The sequence below is a fragment of the Microtus oregoni genome, unplaced genomic scaffold (assembly GCF_018167655.1).
Source record: "Microtus oregoni isolate MIOR12 unplaced genomic scaffold, Mior012 000028F_ref0000031, whole genome shotgun sequence".
Classification (NCBI taxonomy): Eukaryota; Metazoa; Chordata; class Mammalia; order Rodentia; family Cricetidae; genus Microtus; species Microtus oregoni.
The window spans coordinates 14227742-14245320 of NW_024543087.1; the positions used below are offsets into that span (position 1 = coordinate 14227742).

At 51.1% G+C, this 17579-nt stretch overlaps 2 protein-coding genes across 24 annotated transcripts in view; one reads left to right on the top strand and one right to left on the bottom strand.

Moving 5' to 3' along the window:
• Window positions 1–10292, top strand: part of Dhx30 (DExH-box helicase 30) — a 29826-nt gene extending 19534 nt beyond the window's left edge. For all 7 annotated transcript variants that reach the window (XM_041677299.1, XM_041677302.1, XM_041677298.1 and 4 more), the window contains 16 exons: window positions 2096–2397; window positions 2852–2972; window positions 3653–3802; window positions 5899–6051; window positions 6345–7181; window positions 7414–7489; window positions 7572–7676; window positions 7905–8080; window positions 8276–8482; window positions 8573–8654; window positions 8725–8918; window positions 9022–9181; window positions 9289–9446; window positions 9528–9631; window positions 9716–9855; window positions 9950–10292. In XM_041677299.1, the coding sequence (XP_041533233.1) occupies window positions 2096–2397; window positions 2852–2972; window positions 3653–3802; window positions 5899–6051; window positions 6345–7181; window positions 7414–7489; window positions 7572–7676; window positions 7905–8080; window positions 8276–8482; window positions 8573–8654; window positions 8725–8918; window positions 9022–9181; window positions 9289–9446; window positions 9528–9631; window positions 9716–9855; window positions 9950–10203 (3219 nt within the window). In that variant the 3' untranslated portion in view covers window positions 10204–10292. The remainder of the gene's footprint in view (window positions 1–2095; window positions 2398–2851; window positions 2973–3652; window positions 3803–5898; window positions 6052–6344; window positions 7182–7413; window positions 7490–7571; window positions 7677–7904; window positions 8081–8275; window positions 8483–8572; window positions 8655–8724; window positions 8919–9021; window positions 9182–9288; window positions 9447–9527; window positions 9632–9715; window positions 9856–9949) is intronic.
• Window positions 10293–10639: 347 nt separating this feature from the next.
• Map4 (microtubule associated protein 4) overlaps window positions 10640–17579 on the bottom strand; it is a 135440-nt gene continuing 128500 nt past the window's right edge. For 15 of the 17 annotated variants that reach the window (XM_041676796.1, XM_041676799.1, XM_041676811.1 and 12 more), the window contains 4 exons: window positions 16367–16448; window positions 14797–14909; window positions 13014–13203; window positions 12644–12889 (listed from right to left, as the gene is read on the bottom strand). In XM_041676796.1, coding sequence (XP_041532730.1) covers window positions 12882–12889; window positions 13014–13203; window positions 14797–14909; window positions 16367–16448 — 393 coding nt within the window. In that variant the 3' untranslated portion in view covers window positions 12644–12881. Of the gene's footprint in view, window positions 12890–13013; window positions 13204–14796; window positions 14910–16366; window positions 16449–17579 lie in introns of all 17 variants that reach the window. The other 2 variants (XM_041676795.1, XM_041676797.1) reach the window with 2 other exon arrangements.

Here is a 17579-nt window from a genome sequence, read left to right on the forward strand (position 1 = left end):
CCTTTTTTAAATGAGCTATCTAACGACCCAGCCCTTGGCTCATAAAATTTAATTTTTTTTCCCCCGAGATGTGTCTTACTGAGGCCTGGAATTCATTATTGTGGACCAGACTGGCTGCCTGGCTGTCTCAGTGTCAGGATGAAAGGTGTGACAGGGTTTCTGTGTAGCTTTTTCTTTTTTTCCTTTTTTGGTTTTTCGAGACAGGGTTTCTCTGTGGTTTTGGAGCCTGTCCTGGAACTAGCTCTTGTAGACCAGGCTGGTCTCGAACTCACAGAGATCCGCCTGCCTCTGCCTCCCGAGTGCTGGGATTAAAGGCGTGCGCCACCACCATCTGGCTTCTCTGTGTAGCTTTGGAGCCTGTCCTAGAACTGGTTCTACAGAACAGGCTGGCCTTGAACTCACAGAGATTTGCCTGCCTTTGCCTCCCTCCCAAGTGCTGGGATTAGGTGTGCCGAGCCACCATCACCTGACCTTTTTTTTTAAGATATTTAGTTTGCATGCTTTGCTTGCCTACAGTGTAACTGAAGGTGGAGGTCAGGACTTCAATCAGCTATGTTCTGCCAGCCGCTTCCCAAATAACCATTCAGGCTTATTACTAACTAGCTCTTACACCTTAAATTAACCCATTTCTGTCCATCTACATTCTGTCATGTGTTGTTACCTGTTACCCTTTTCCTCTCCGTGTCTGGTTGGTGACTCCTCTCTGCCCTGCTTCTTTCCAGGGTCCTTAGTTCCATTCTCGCTGAACCTTATCAGCTTCTTTTTTTTTTTTAAGATTTATTTATTTATTATGTATACTACACTCCATCTGCATGCCTGAAGGCCAGAAGAGGGCGCCAGACCTCCCCACAGATGGTTGTGAGCCACCATGTGGCCGCCGGGAATTGAACTCAGGACCCTTGGAAGAGCAGGCAATGCTCTTAACCGCTGAGCCATCTCTCCAGCCCCCTTATCAGCTTCTTTATTAAACCAGTCTCAGTGACATGTGCTTACACAGTGTAAAGGAATAGTCCGCATGCAATTCATGCCTGGTGCCCTTGAAGGTCATAGAAGGCTAAAGACGTGTGACACCCTACTGTATGCTTTTGAGTCTTAGAGTTTTATAGTTTGTGATCAGGCAGTGTGACTTCTCCAACTTCACATTTCTTAAGATTATTTTGGTGTTGGCGCTTTTATGGCTCTTTGTTATTTTAAGAATTTTATTGTTTTTGTGGTTGTTTTGACATTTACATTGAAGTTTTGATAGGGATTCTATTGGCTACATTTTCCTTCGATGCTTTACTATCTCCAGTGTGTAAGGATTTCATCTCCTTAGAATAAACATCTGAACCAAATACATTGTTCTTTTTGACACTGTTAAAAATGGCATTTGATGCCAGGTGCGGGGGCACACACCTTTAATCCCAGCACTTAGGAGGCAGAGGCAGGTGGATCTCAATGAGTTTGAGGCCAGCCTGGTCTACAGAGCTAATTCCAGGAAGGCTCCAAAGCTACAGAGAAACCCTGTCTCAGAAAATCAAAAGGTTTGGGAGAGACAGATCAACAGTTAAGAGCACTGGCTACTCTTCTAGGGGACTCGAGTTCAATTTCTAGTACCTCCATGGAGAGTCACAAACATCTATAACTCCAGTTACAAGGGATATGATACCCTGCTCTGGTCTCAAGAGGCACTGCACAAACGTGATGCACGGACATACCCACAGGTAACACACACACAAACAACCAAAAAAATTTAGAAAAGGAAGAATTCAAGATGTAACCCAATGAAAGAGACCCTCAGCCAGCATGTGCACCATCGCCCAGCTCAGATCTCGGCGTTTTTAAGTCTTCTCTTCTTTTTCTCCTTCCCTTTTGTCAGTCTGTCCTTCCTTCTTTCTATTATTGTTCATTGAGATGGACTCACTGCAGAGGTAGGACTAGATCATGAGGTCCTTCTCTTTGAGCTTCCATTCCTGGGATGACAGAGTTCACCCTCATGCCTAGGTTGAAGTGTTGTTTGTATTCCCCTCGCTGGCCAGGGCTGGTCTGTAGCAGAGCACAGCTGACTAAGGTGTGTGGTGATGGTGTGCTCCTCACAGTTTTCTCTACCCAACAGGGCTGGGGTCTGCTGGGTCCACGGAATGAGCTGTTTGATGCAGCCAAATACCGAGTGCTAGCTGATCGTTTTGGGTCTCCAGCTGACAACTGGTGGCGTCCAGAACCCACCATGCCTCCAACTTCCTGGCGGCAGCTGAATCCTGAGAACATTCGGCCAGCAGGTCCTGGAGGCCTATCCCGAGCCTTGGGCCGAGAGGAAGAGGAAGATGAGGAAGAAGAGCTCGAAGAGGGGACCATTGATGTGACGGAGTTTCTGTCCATGACCCAGCAAGACTCCCACAACCCACTCAGGGACTCAAGGTACCTCTGTGACAGAGGGATGCAGGGGACCCTGACCACGTCTTGGTATGACATCAGTCTTCTCTGAGCCCCCACATATGGGAGGACTCTGCCCAACACTTTCGTCTTCATGTCCTGTTGCTCAGTGTGTCTCCCCAGTGTGGGGGAAGGGGTCGGATGGGGTAGTACACCAGTAACTCCTGTCTTGGGCTGTAGCTGGGCTCTTGCAGACAACACATGATCCTGCTTTCCAGCTCACACTCGGGTCCCACCTTCTCAGCTTTCACTCTGCTCAGTTCTCCCTGAGGAAACCAGGGGACTGAGGGCTTCTGCAGTGTGACTGAAGAGGCAGTAGCTGCTGGCCCACTGTGTCCAACCTTACCACACACCAGGACTTTGTCCCAACCTTACCGTCCCAGAGAAACTTGGCCAGGAAAACAGCAGACTTTTTCATCTAAACTATTTGTCCTCATAGAGGGGGTTCCTTCGAAATGACAGATGACGACAGTGCTATTAGAGCTCTGACCCAGTTCCCACTTCCCAAGAACCTGCTGGCCAAAGTGATTCAGATTGCAACGTCCTCCTCCACAGCTAAGGTGAGTTGTCTCTCCCAGAAGTGCACTTGCTTGTGCTGTCTTCTCTGGGCTCAGCAGAAAGGAAGCCTCGGGTGTGGGGCAGGGCTCAGGGTGCCTTTCTCAGCGCCCGCCTAGGCCAACTAGAAGGACATGGGATCCCTGATGGGTGGAAAGCAAAGCAGCAGGGAAGGAAAAGTGAAGATAGCCACACAGGGTGTAGGCTGGGGACTGCTGGCGGGAAGACTGGATCCGTGACCAACTGGTAGGTTAGGGTGTGCAAGAAGAAGAGTGGGTGCCTGAATTGTGTCATAAATGTCATCAGTGATGCCACAGCGAGGGGTCTCAGAGGAGGTAGAAGGCCTTTTCACCCTGTCAGGATATGCCAACAGTTCTAGCCCCAGCCATTCTTAAAGGTGCTATTTAGATGTGGGTTAGGAAGACAGGTAGCAGTATCGTATGAACCCCATCTTCTACTGTAGAAATTGGGAAGCAAGCTCAGAACTAGGGCTACACAGGGCATAAAGCAGGAGGGACAAAGGAAAGTCAGAATATAGGGCTCTGTCTGGTTGTGTCCAGTCCAGCGTGACTGGGGCGGTACCGGTCATGATGCGCTCCATCTCTGGGTTCCTCCAGGTCATAGACCACCCAGCTGTCCACTCATTCCCAGCCTTTTGTAACGCTCTCATTTCCCTTCCACGTAGAACCTCATGCAGTTCCACACTGTGGGCACCAAGACCAAGCTGGCTACACTCACTCTGCTCTGGCCCTGTCCCATGACCTTTGTTGCCAAAGGGCGCCGCAAAGCCGAGGCTGAGAACAAGGCAGCAGCCTTGGCTTGCAAGAAACTGAAGGTAAGTCCCTTTGTCTAGGACAGATTAGCCCGCTTTTCTAGGAAGTGAAGCACACACCAGGCCTTGGACTGTTTGTACCCAGGTAGGAAAGGATCTGTTTCCATGACTACTTCCCCAGAGCCTCTGCGGGGACTTTGCCTGTGAGCTCAGCCTTACTAGCACTTGACCAGAACCGAGATGAAGCCAAAGCGAGCTCTCACAGGCAAAGAGGTGTGAACAGAGAACTTGGTGCCCAGAGAGATCCTGCAGACCTTGGTGGCCAAGTGAAAAATGTGATGTACATCTAGAATGAAAATTGAGGCAGTGAGTGGCATTAAAGTGTTGGCAGAGAGGCCTCCAGCCGGCAGGTTGTGTGTCACCCCCACCCCATGGCGTCCATATGGAGGCCGGAGTCATTTCTCTCCTTTTACCCTGTGGATTCCGGGGATCAAACTCAGCTCACCAGACTTGGTGGCAAGCACAGAGACAGAGGCTGACCCGATACTTACTACACTGCTGAGGATAGCCGTGAGCTTCTAGACTTTCTGCATCCACTTCCTGGGTGTCTGTGCCACATTACAGTGCTGAAGACCAAACCCAGTTTTATGTATATTAGGCAACTGACCACCTACCCAGCTTAACTACATTCCCAGCCTGACCTCCAACCCCCGTCCTTTTGAGACAGAACCTCACTAAAGCTCAGTCTGGCCTAGTACTTTCTTTGTAGCTCAGGCTGACTTCCAACTCACAGTCTTGTCTCATCACAAATGGTAGGATTATCATTGGATGCCATTAAGCCTGGCAAGTTTGGTTTTTTTCCTTCTTTCTTCCCATGATTGGGAATTGAATATAGGGTACTCATGTGTGGTGGCCGCTCTCCCACTGGGCTTACTTGTGGCAGTACTTTTGAAGGAGCTTTGGCATCGGCTGATGCTGCAGCCTTAGAATTAGCATTTTGCTTGATTAACAGAGTGTTGAGTTCATCTGAAGCATGTGGAGGTTCCGTTTGCACAGCGTGAAATGAGCCTGCTTTTCCGAGTGCTCTGGTATAGCTCTGTGGATTTGATTATGGGAACCACATCTTAGATCCCTCTGGTGAGGGATACACCTGTCTACTCGGAGAATATGAATAGTCTGTGAGTTGGTGATGCTGTATACTTGGGAGGCAAGGCAGAAAGATTATCCTGAGATCAAGGCTACCCTGTATTTAAACAAACAAGAACAAAGAAGCAAAAGAGAAAAAGTTGTGCATAGGTGGGGACTTTGAGGTGTGCATGTGCTCTGCTTCAGGCTCAGCAGGGCAGAGCTGGGGTTGTCGCAGGATGTGGCTCAGTCTGCAGTTTCCTATGCACAAGTCCCACGCTCTTGGCATGGGAGAGACTGTCTGGGAGGGGCTGCAGTGTTAGGAAGCTGACACGCAGACTGACAGGTGGTAGCATTGCTGCCTTTTATGACGTGAGCACTGGCGAGGGAGGGGCTGCTGCGGTGGGAAGATGTCCTGCAGAGAGCTAGTGACCTTTCCACGTGGGAGACACACAAAGCTGAGAAAATGAGGGGCTCACATTGTCCTGAAGGTCATGCTTTATCTTGTAAGGTGATTTGAAGCACTTGGTGAAGCAAACATTTTCCTTTCAGGGGCCTAGCTTATCATTTTCAGGCATTTATAAGGGTATAGGACGGACATTCCATGTAGTTCCCTGTATGGTGGGGTCACCAAAGGCACAGTTCGCAGCAGGACCTGCTAGCAGGATCTGGGTTGGGAAGCTATGGTGACGTAGCCTAGGAGAGCTTGTGGAATAGGGTGTTGAAGGGTGTGCCTTCCTGGTCTCAGGTGTGTGTTGGGAATTGGTAGCAATGGGATTGGTCTTCTGGGATATTGGAAGGCTGTGACTATACCAGAGGAGTTTGTTCTTGGGCCGCCATGCCTGGGCAAGGGGTAAGGTTCTACTGTGATATCACATTTAGTTTGTTTTTTATTTTTTTTTAAATGGTTTTTAAACTTACTATTGGAGTTATACTGTGTAGCCCAGATTAGCCTGGAATTTGGCCTTGTACCTCCACCTCTTGAGTGCTGGGATTATAAGAGCATAGACTGAGCCATACATATCCTCCTGCAGAGCCTGGGCCTGGTGGACAGGAACAATGAGCCGCTTACCCATGCCATGTACAACCTGGCCTCCTTGCGTGAGCTGGGTGAGACCCAGCGCCGGCCATGTACCATCCAGGTGCCCGAGCCCATCCTTCGCAAGATAGAGGCCTTCCTGAGTCATGTAAGAGTCCTGCCTTCCATCCCACTGTCTCCCTCTCCAGACTGAAGGCTGCTTCTGCCTACGACAGGCGTAGGAAATGTTTTTTCCCACTGAGCAGGGAGCCTTGGAGCCCCCTGGCCCTAAGTCCCCTAGTCATGCCTCTGAGGGTGTCAGGGCAGTCACAGCCCAAGTTCTCCTCTGCTCTGTGGGTTGGGCCCTAACCATCTGACCCCAGTGAATCCTTTGGAGGGGCTGACTGCATGGAGGAGGAAGACAGGCATTTCTGTCATTTTGCTTGCTTCCTCGTCCTCTAGTACCCGGTGGACAGTTCATGGATTTCCCCAGAACTCCGGCTGCAGAGTGATGACATCTTGCCCTTAGGCAAGGACTCAGGGCCCTTGAGTGACCCTATCACTGGCAAGCCATACGTACCCCTGTCAGAAGCGGAGGAGGTACGCTTGAGCCAGAGCCTGCTAGAGCTGTGGCGGAGGCGGGGGCCAATTTGGCAGGAGGCCCCCCAGCTACCTGTGGACCCTCATCGGGACACTATCCTCAGTGCCATTGAACAGCACCCAGTGGTGGTCATCTCTGGGGACACAGGCTGTGGGAAGACCACTCGCATCCCTCAGCTGCTGTTGGAGCGCTATGTGACTGAGGGCCGAGGTGCCCGATGCAATGTGATCATCACGCAACCTCGCCGTATCTCAGCTGTATCTGTGGCACAGCGTGTCAGCCATGAACTGGGACCCTCCTTGCGCCGGAACGTAGGCTTCCAGGTGCGCTTGGAAAGCAAGCCCCCAGCCCGAGGTGGAGCGCTGCTCTTCTGCACTGTGGGTATCCTGCTGCGGAAGCTGCAGAGCAACCCCAGCCTGGAGGGTGTGAGCCATGTCATTGTGGATGAGGTCCATGAGCGTGACGTGAACACAGACTTCCTGCTGATTCTGCTCAAGGGCCTGCAGCGGCTCAACCCAGCCCTGCGGCTGGTACTCATGAGTGCTACGGGAGATAATGAGCGCTTTTCCCGCTACTTTGGGGGCTGCCCTGTCATCAAGGTGCCTGGCTTCATGTATCCCGTCAAGGAACATTACCTGGAGGACATCCTGGCCAAGCTGGGCAAACACCAGTACCCACATCGGCATCGGCACCATGAGGTGAGAAGAACCCCAATACACACCCCAGGGTCGCTGGGCTTTCTTTTATGTTCCTCCCTCTCTTTATGATAGAGTGCCTTACCTTCCTAAGCCTGTTTCCTTGATAAAAAATTGGGGAATAATCAGCCCTGTTTGTGTTGCAAGTATGTGAGGACTGGAGCTTCATCCCAAGTAAGCTCCCTTCCTCACCGTCCTTTGCTGTGGCTGTGACTGGTCTGTCTCCCCACCCCAGTCTGAAGATGAATGTGCCCTTGATCTGGACCTTGTGACTGACTTGGTTCTGCACATCGATGCCCGTGGAGAGCCAGGTGGGTGCTTTTCCCGCTTCTCAGTTATTTCCTTTCCCTACCAGCTGGATCAACCAGCTTATGGCTGCAGGGCCTTTTACAGGTGGAATCCTGTGTTTTCTGCCTGGTTGGCAAGAAATCAAAGGAGTGCAGCAGCGACTCCAGGAGGCCCTGGGCATGCATGAGAGCAAGTACCTCATCTTACCAGGTGAGTCTGGGGAGGCCCAGTAGTGAGTCCTGCCTCTGCCAGTCTGTACTCTAGTGGCCCAGGTTTCTGACTGTAACATTTTTCCCTGAGGGTGTAATTTATCAAATGGCTTCAGCTTTATCAGGGCCAGGAATGGGTGGGGAATCAAATTTCTTGTCCTGCTCTCAGTCCGAGATTCTTTCTGCTAGAACAGTGCCTATAGTCCTTTTGCATCTTGCTACCCACCAGTGCACTCCAATATCCCCATGATGGATCAGAAGGCCATATTCCAGCAGCCTCCACTTGGGGTGCGTAAGATCGTATTGGCCACCAACATTGCCGAAACCTCCATCACAGTTAACGACATTGTGCATGTCGTGGACAGCGGTCTGCACAAGGAGGAACGCTATGACCTGAAGACCAAGGTGGTGCCTCTCTCTTGGACCCAACCCACCCAGTGAGGGAGGACTTGTGAAGTTGCCCCTAGTCCCGTTCTGCTGTAGACACTTTGTTGGAAGGCTCACTTAAAGGGAAATGTCCCTGTTGAGGGGTGATGAGGGTGACTGGTGAAGTGGGCAGACAAGGCCTGCAGCATGTGTAGGTTTCCTGCTTTCTCCCAGGTGTCCTGCCTGGAGACGGTGTGGGTGTCGAGAGCAAATGTGATTCAGCGCCGTGGCAGGGCTGGCCGCTGCCAGTCAGGTTTTGCCTACCACTTGTTCCCAAGGAGCCGGCTGGAGAAAATGGTTCCTTTCCAAGTGCCAGAGATTCTGCGCACACCTCTTGAGAACCTGGTGCTGCAAGCCAAAATCCACATGCCTGAGAAGACGGTGCGGCAGAGGCGGGGCTGGGGAAGGGATTGCTCCTGGACCAGGGCAAGTGGGACACAGGCTCATGGGGTGTGGTTCTTGTTGCTATAGGCAGTGGAGTTCCTCTCCAAGGCTGTGGACAGTCCAAATATTAAGGCAGTGGACGAGGCTGTGATACTTCTCCAGGAGATTGGTAAATGGGGCTAGGAATGGTTGGGCTGTGGAGTGGTTCATGGGTGGAACTGACAACTGAGCTGTTGCAGGGGTTCTGGACCAGCGGGAGTACCTGACCACCTTGGGGCAGCGCCTGGCCCACATTTCTACGGACCCACGACTGGCCAAGGCCATAGTGTTGGCTGCCATCTTCCGTTGCCTGCACCCACTGCTGGTGGTTGTTTCCTGCCTTACCCGGGATCCCTTCAGCAGCAGTTTGCAGAACCGGGCAGAAGTAGACAAGGTTAGATCCTATGGCAGAGCCCTCTTGCTGTTTATCCGTACCCCACTCATTGTCCTGGACTAGGCTCTAGTTATTCTCCTGACCCCTGTACCTTCCCTCCCAGGTGAAGGCACTGCTGAGCCACGATAGTGGCAGCGACCATTTGGCCTTCGTGCGTGCTGTGGCTGGCTGGGAGGAGGTGCTGCGTTGGCAGGACCGTACCTCCCGGGAAAACTACCTAGAAGAAAACCTTCTGTACGCCCCCAGCTTGCGCTTCATCCACGGTCAGCCTGGCCCCCAAGTGGGCCTTCCTGAGCATCTCCCACCCGCAGAGCTCCCGTCCCCAGCCTTGAGGCAGGGCCTCTGTTCACACTCCGCTTTGCCTCCCCAGGGCTCATCAAGCAGTTCTCAGAGAATATTTACGAGGCTTTCCTAGTGGGAAAGCCCTCTGACTGCACACTGCCCTCTGCTCAATGCAATGAGTACAGCGAGGAAGAGGAGCTGGTGAAGGGTGTGCTGATGGCTGGCCTCTACCCCAACCTCATCCAGGTGCCTCCTCTAGGACAGGGAGCTGACCAGGCCCACCTCTCTCCACCCCAGCCTCTTGCTCATATTTTCCTGTCCCTTCAGGTGAGGCAAGGTAAGGTGACTCGGCAGGGGAAGTTTAAGCCCAACAGTGTCACCTACAGGACCAAATCTGGGAACATCTTGCTGCACAAATCGACCATTAACAGGTGGGTGGCCCACAGGAGAGGAAGGGCCTCAGATGATGGACAAAGGTGCAGCATCATTGCATTCCACAACACTTTGTTCCCTAGGGAGGCCACCCGGTTACGGAGCCGATGGCTGACGTATTTCATGGCTGTCAAGTCCAACGGTAGCGTCTTTGTTCGAGATTCCTCCCAGGTTCACCCGCTAGCTGTGTTGCTCCTAACAGATGGGGATGTCCATATACGCGGTGGGTACCTCTCTCTTCCACCACTCAAAGGCCACCACTGGCTCCTGGCCTCAGAGGCATGATCAACATAGACTCTGTCTTTGCCCTTCTCCAGATGACGGGCGCCGGGCCACCATCTCACTGAGTGACAGTGACCTGCTGCGGCTAGAAGGTGATTCACGAACTGTGCGACTGCTAAGGGAGCTGAGGCGAGCCCTAGGCCGAATGGTGGAGCGGAGCCTCCGCAGTGAGCTAGCTGCACTTCCGCTTAGTGTGCAGCAGGAACACGGGCAGCTGCTTGCACTGTTGGCAGAGCTGCTGCGGGGACCTTGTGGCAGCTTTGATGTGCGCAAGACAGCTGATGACTGAGCCCTCTTCAGCTGGGCTATGTACAGAGTGCAAATGTTTATTTAAAATAAAGTTATATTTATCCCTTGTGAGTGCTGCTGTCCTCCCAAGGGCTCCTTTAAAGACACTGGGCTCTTGGCTGGCCCCAAATTAGGGGGGCAAGGCAGATACTGCTCAGATACAGAGCTGGCGGTGGCTAAGGGAAGAAGTCCTAAGGAAGGAAGGGGCTTAAAACTCTACCTTTCTAGAGTGAGACACCGCAGCTGTCAACACATTTCAGCTGCTTGGCTGGTCTCAGCATTGACGAAGCTTCTCCTAATGATACAGCACAGAGCACTTTTCTAGAAAGCCGTGATTTATGTGAGAGTCCTATAGGGAACCTCGGCCACACCCACGTCTCACAGATGAGGGAAGGGCTGAAGGTACAAGGGGACTAACATGACAACACAGACTGTGGTGGGATGTCAGGCAGCTTTATTATTTAAATCAGTACAACAGTTACAGACATGTAATGGCTAAGCCATGAGCAAACTAAAAATACAGAAAGATCTCATCCCCAGTCGTTGCAAAGTATACACGTCACATCCACAGTCCCACTGTGCCAGATCAGCCTTCTGAGGTTCTCTCTGACTTGTGGGACCAGTCCAGGGAGCTAGACCTCGTAATAGTCTACCTAGACAGTTTGGGCCACCCTTCCTTTCTCTAATTTCAGCATTTTCAAAGCCCCTGGATCAACATCAAGAAGGGTAGCAAGTACCTTTATGCCCTCACCCATCAGCACCCTGGTCCCCACTATTTCCTTCTTCCCAGTTCCATCTTGCCCCTTGCTGGAAAAGAGGAAAAAAACAAAACAAAACAAAACGCCAAAACCATACTGATCCTGAAGGCTGCATGCAGCCTTCTACAGAAAGCCTCTCCCTGACTCAGGCAGTCCTTTTGCCACACGCCCCTACAATTCCTTGTGTGTGAGTATGGAGAGCCAGGGATTTGATGTCAAGATTTCTGAAAAGAAATTGCTGCCTCAAAAATGGAGAGGAACTTCAGGCCCAGGGATGACTTCCTTGGCAGAGACATAATACAGACTTGTACCTGTTCAGGCTGTACCCAGAGCAGAGGTGGATGCCATGTCAAGAGGAGGGCCAAGAGGGTCAGATCTGGGTCAGCCTCCTAAAAGGCAAATCTGCGCAGCAGAAAATGCCCCACGAGAGGAATCCTTAACACTCCCAGGCCATTTCACTACAAACTTAGGTTTGAATCCTTTATTAGAAACCATGCAAACTTTAATACAAAAAATACAAGTGCAATAAGAATCTTGTGTTGATAAAATTCCCAGGATTTTCTCAGTATTGCAGTCACCCCTCCCATGGACAGACCATGCGGGGACAGCTGCACCACCACAATGGGCCTGGCCTCTCCTGCTTCTCTCTCCAGTCACACCACAAGAGAAGTGGGATGGCCTCAGTCTCATGCATTTAAGTTTTAAAATCTCCACACCTGATTCCCACTGTTCACATGCATTCTGGACATCTCAGGCTCCCCTGGATATGAGGGTTTGGGTGCCCTGGCCTGCAGGTGCAGGTCAGGGATTTTGACCTTCATTTCTCCTTCTCCGGCCCTGGTTTTGTATCACACGTTGACCACTGGATCCAGGGAATGCAACAGATGCCAAAACCAGCCTCTTGGTTAGAAGAAAAACAGCAGCATACACACAATGCCAGCAAACCAGTCGCACTGGCCGCCCCAGCTGTCTGACTAGGCAGTAGCCCTGCTTCTCACTTTCTTCCCACAGGGCCCCAAAGCTGCCCAGAATAGGCAGCCCCAATGTCCAACAGCCTCCTTAGTGGAGACTCTGAGCCTCTCCCCCTGCTTCCCTCACCACATACTGAGAACTCTCATTTAGACATGGCTTCAACCTGCAAACTACACCACCAGCTCATAGGTTATTAGGAGGGGAAAAACTAATACAAGAAGAAAAGCGAGACAGCAGCTAATTAGGTATGCTAAGCGGTAGGAGCAAGGGGCAACTGACCCCTGACTAACTTGAGACGGGAATAAACAAGGGCCTGGTACCACCTACAGGGTGGCTTCCACCATGGGGAAAAAGAGAGGCAGTGGTTTAGGTTCCAGGGAATTCGGTCAGTGCTGGTCACCTCCTGGAGTTCATCTATACTAGTCCCCCCAGGCTGAGCCAGGGAAGAGAGGGAGGGTTTGTCAGTTTCTGGGAATCCAGCACCCCACTCCTACATCCCACAGAGATTCCACTAGACTCCCATCCCCTCCCAATGTTCTCCACGGAGCAGTGGTGCAGTGGTGGGATAGTAAAGTTGGAGCTGGGCCCAGAAGACGGCGAAAGCAGTGAAGGCAGGGGTGGGGGCGGCTGCTGCTGCCTTGAGCAAGCTAGGCAGAGGGAAAGAGGCCTAAAGGGCTGCCCAGCACCCAAGCAAGAGCTTACAAGTCTAGTAGACAGCCCGGGAAAGGGAGCCCAGGGCCCGGGACCCCAAGCTTGGGCAGCCAGGGAAGTGGGGAGGCCGGGAGACAATGTCAGCCCCATGGTCGGTGCGGGCCCTGGCATTTGCCCGGAACGTCAGCCTGTAGGTCTCAATCTGCAGTGACACGTGAGGAGGGATGGGGGAGGGCAACAAGGGGAAGACAAGAAAGGGAACACAGGGGAGATGGAAGACGAGACCAGAATGTCATCATTAGATGCCTGGAAGATAAAAGGTTACTTTGTTAAATGTTAGACCACACTCCAGTCATAAAACAAAGGAGTTTCAATTTTCAGCCAGTGACAGGGCCCCTGGCTGGCCCTTAGGCCAAGCCCAGCCACTTACTTGTCTCCTGGATCTGGCTGTCCAAGGTCTGGGGCTCCCTTTGGTCACCACCCCCTGACAGGGTGGTGTGGCCACTGAGGCCACTGGCTGAAGTAGGGGCGCCAGCGTCAGGCGCAGCCTCAAGGACGTCGGGCTCCTCCCCAGCAGGGGGGCCCGGACACGGAGGGGCCTCATTGCCACCGCCCTCAGTCTACAATGAAACAGTGGGGGAGACAGTGAAGGGTCAGTTGGGGAGGGAATGGGATGGGTGACGATGGCGAGGTTTCATATACAGCCTTCCCAACCCAAACCCTTAGCAACACCGGCTCTAACCAGGTTCTTAGACAGAAGCTGGTGGTGGGTTAATGTCAATCTCACCAAGGTTGATACCAAATAAACCACGGCTAAGACAACACCACCAGTAACCCTGAGGACAACACCAGACTAAACCTGGCTGGGAAATAGGGGTGCCCCCTGCCAGACCAGAACCAGTGCTTAGAGCACCCTGGGCAACTAAACAGACACCCTGCCTGCTCATCTGTGTGGTAAGGTCCCCTCATGGTACAGCATCTTTTATGCTGGGCATCGTTCTCGGCACACGGACACAGAGGAAGCAGGAAGAAGGTATCCAAAGAGGTATGAGCCAGGAACATTTATCTCAGGGCCTTATGGACCCAGGAGGAGAATATGCAGCATGGGTCAACCAGACCAGTGGGAGCTGAGTGTCCCAGAAAGTTGACAGTGGAGACAGACAAGCAACAGATAGGGGGAATAAAGAGGAAAAAGTAACATAAAACTTGGCACAAAAAAGCCAGTGTGTCATCCTTTTTTTCCCCCTAAGACAGGGTTCTTTCTCTGTGTTGTCCTGGCTGGGCTGGAACTCTCTTTGTAGACCAGACTGGCCTCGAACTCTGCCTCCCAAGTGCTGGGAATCAGGATGTGTGCCACCACCGCCCGGCTGAGAAAAGCCTGTGTGTGAATCTTAGGGTACACTCACTTCCTGTTGTGACGATTAACCAGACCCCAAATCTGTAATGTCCCACTCAGACAAACTGAAGTCTGGTAGGTCAAATTCTAAAAGCAAGGTTTCCCAAAACATTAACTGAAGTGGATCCAGGGCTGGAACCAGTGGATGGGAGAAAAACGAAGCTGTAAATAGCCCAGCACTCAGTGTGAGTAGAGGAAGCTGCACAGACCTTGGCTCCTGCCCCTGCCCATTTTCCCTGAGTATCAGCAGCAGCTTCATGCTTGGGAGCCTGTAAGGCTACTACCTGTGCAGGTCTCCCCACCAGCCCATGACACAGAATGAGGGACAGATGAAATCTTAGCACACAAAAGGTCTCACAGTACTGTGGAAAGAGGTGGGAGGAAAGAGGAGAGGCCCAGCCAATGTCAGCTATGAAGTTTGCCTTGGCTCTGAAGCTCTTCCAGAGTCTGGGGTAGGGGAGGCCACAGCAGGACCTCTGTCTCTGGCAGCTACAATGACAGCCAGGGAACTGTATGCAGAATGCCAGCTTACCTTCTCAGCTGTGTCCCAACCCACATTCCATCAGAAAATGGCTGGAACGTGACCCAAAAGAAAGGCCATAGCTCTCAGGAGCAGACACTGCCACCAGCTGAGAGGTGGCTGGGGCTCTGCCTCCTCTGCCTCACTCTGGACTAATGATGTGATGGAGACAGCAATGGTGTGACTAGACATGTGACTTCTGAAGAAACTGAGGGGCGGTGACAGGCCTGCTAAGCCCCACTAGAACTGCTCGGGCCCCATACCACTCTAGCTATATCCTGGTGACCCAGTCACTACCTTCACGGCACCTCCTGCAGGCAGGTGGCCCACGTTATCGAGGGATCCCACTTTGGCCTGGGCCTTCTCCTTGAAGTTCAGCTTCTGACTTTCAATTTTGACATCTCCTCCACCTGAAATGACAAGAGCTAGTCACTGAGGGTGGCAGAATACACCTGCAAGCAAAGCCAGGAGCCTAAAAATCAGAGCCTGGTCATGGGCGGCTTTGTGTCCCTTCTAGAAACAAAGAAAATGACCAGACCAGGTCCAGGGTGATTCCGAGGACAAAAGAGACTGTGGCAATACCTCGCTTGGAGGAAGACTTCTCTCAAACAGTTAGTGCAGGCCCAGCCTGATGCTGCCTTTTGACTCTCCAGATCCCACAATCTCCTAAGTATCCCATCAATCTTGACTCTAGGTGACAGTATACTGACTGTTTGAGCCACTGAGTGAAAGAGGGAACAGTAAAATACAAACGGAAGGCTCGAAGTATGAGTTGAGAAAAGGCAAACAGGGTCCAGTGCTTTCCGGCTGGGAGCACACTGCTAGGCTAGGGCTCAGGGGAATGGTGCACCAGGCAGGAATGACCCCCTGATCTTGCTGTCCCTTTCCAGGTTCCCCACTGTAGAGCTAGCCCTGGCAACACTAGGCCTTAACTCACTTGGTGCCATTAGGGCAAGAGCTATCTCATAAATGAATTTTACAGATAAAAGGGGAAGGGGCAAACAATTAGTTAAAGACCACATTGTTTGATTTCCACTAAAGAATGTTCTAAATTGGATCTAACAATTTCAATACTTGAAAGGCTGGGGGCTCCATTTGTTACCGGATCTGTGATGAGTCTGAACCACCCCTTCACTCCTTCGACACGAGCTCCCTGCATGCTAATCTGGGAGGCTGGCCCAGGCCAACAGCGCCAGGCACATAGCACACAAGATTGTCAGGGACAGGATGTAAATATCACCAAGGGAACAGCTGTGAAAATGGTCTTAACAAACTGTTTCTCCTCCAATAGAAAGGCAGAACCCAGCTACTGTCTCTGCCATGGTTGGAAAGCTGTGTTGTTTCTATCAGGTACACTGGATGGAAGAAAGAAGATTTTTTTCTTTGTCATGTGCATGTAGTGTGCATGCATGTATGTATGTACAGGTGTGTGGGTTCACATGCTCATGGAAGCCTGAGGTTAAATGTCATGAGACTTCCCTGCAGGGTCTCTCAACTAAAGCCAGAATTCACGAATATGGCTTCTCTAGTTTGCAAGCTTACTCTGGGAAGACTGTCTAACCTTCCAAGCACTGGAATGACAAGTTAGCTACTATGCCCAGTGGGCATTTGTGTGCATTCCGGGGAACCAAGTTGAGTCTTCATGTAGCATGCACTTTAATCCCTCACTCCAGAACTGGCTCAGACATTTTTGTTTTCTTGTTGTTGTTTTTTCAGGGGGTGGAAGTTGATTTTTGGTTTATGACACCACTGCCAGGTTCTGGCTCAAAGATGTCATGAAATCTGTCACAGTCAGAAGGCCACCAAGATGACCTCTGAAGGGTCACCTCCCCCAGGGAATCTCAGCACAACAGGCAGGGTCACTCACCAGGCTTGTGCTTGATATTTGCTTTGGACCCACACTTGGAGGAGACCTTGGAGATGTCCACTTTCTTGTTTTGAATCTGAACCTAAGCAGAAGAACAGAAAGCAAATACCCTCAGAGAGAAGACACAGGTCATGGATGCGTCCAGCCTCCATGAACTCCCTTAGTTACCTCCATCTCAGGGCTGCTCAAGCCAAGGCCACCTCCTATAGTCTACTGTGCCCTGCTCTTAGCCCTGACCCCACCCCCAGTACCCAGTCTTCCTTTACAGCCTCCAGAGCTGCTCCTCTGGACAGGTCACAAACATCAACATCAAGGTGCTCCTAAAATGTCCTTACCTATCAACTCTTTGTCCATAGAAACTTAGACTAACATTGAATTTCCTTCATGCACTTTTCAATGCATGTTCCCCCAAACAATTGCACAGCCATGCATGTACGTGGCTCTGGACTCTATGGGCTTCATTACACAATCAGTCTCCCAGGAAAACAAAAGTGCACAGAAGGGCCACACAGTGATCTGTGCTCTGCTGCACACACATCTAACACATGGCTACTGCTCAGCACTGAGGTGATTTTCTATTGCCGCAAAAGAATTATCTTTAAAATGTCGAATAAAGTTAGCATTAATGGCAAAACACTTTTATGACAAAAGATATATTTTTATTTTTGTGTTTGATTATTTTGCCTGCATGTTCTATCTTTGCACCACTTGCATATCTGAGGCCCACAAGGCCAGAAGGAGGAGTCAGTCAGACACACACAGACACACACACACACACACACACACCGTTGTCAATTGTAATGTGGGTACAGAGAATCGAATAACCACTGAACCATCTCTCCAAATTCCACCTGGAACATTTTACACAAACAATAAGTAATGCCATAAGACAGCAGTACCCTCAGCTAGTAACATATATTTTGTTTTGTTTTGAGACAAATTTACCTTTGCCTCAGCCTCCAGAGTGGTGGGATTACAGTACCATACATAGGGGAAGTAGTTACTTTTCAGATTGTAAATGTGCTTCCTAGCCATGGAAGGTGTAACTGTATCAGGAGTACTTGTGCTTTTCCAGCAGTCAGGGTGCTGCAGGCACATTCCTGGGTACCCCTAGAGTCTGTGCCCAGTAGGCTGCTTTGACCATACACAACTTGCTTTCTTGCTTCCTTCAGGCTTCCCATAGGCTTTCATTTACAAAAATAATCAACATAAC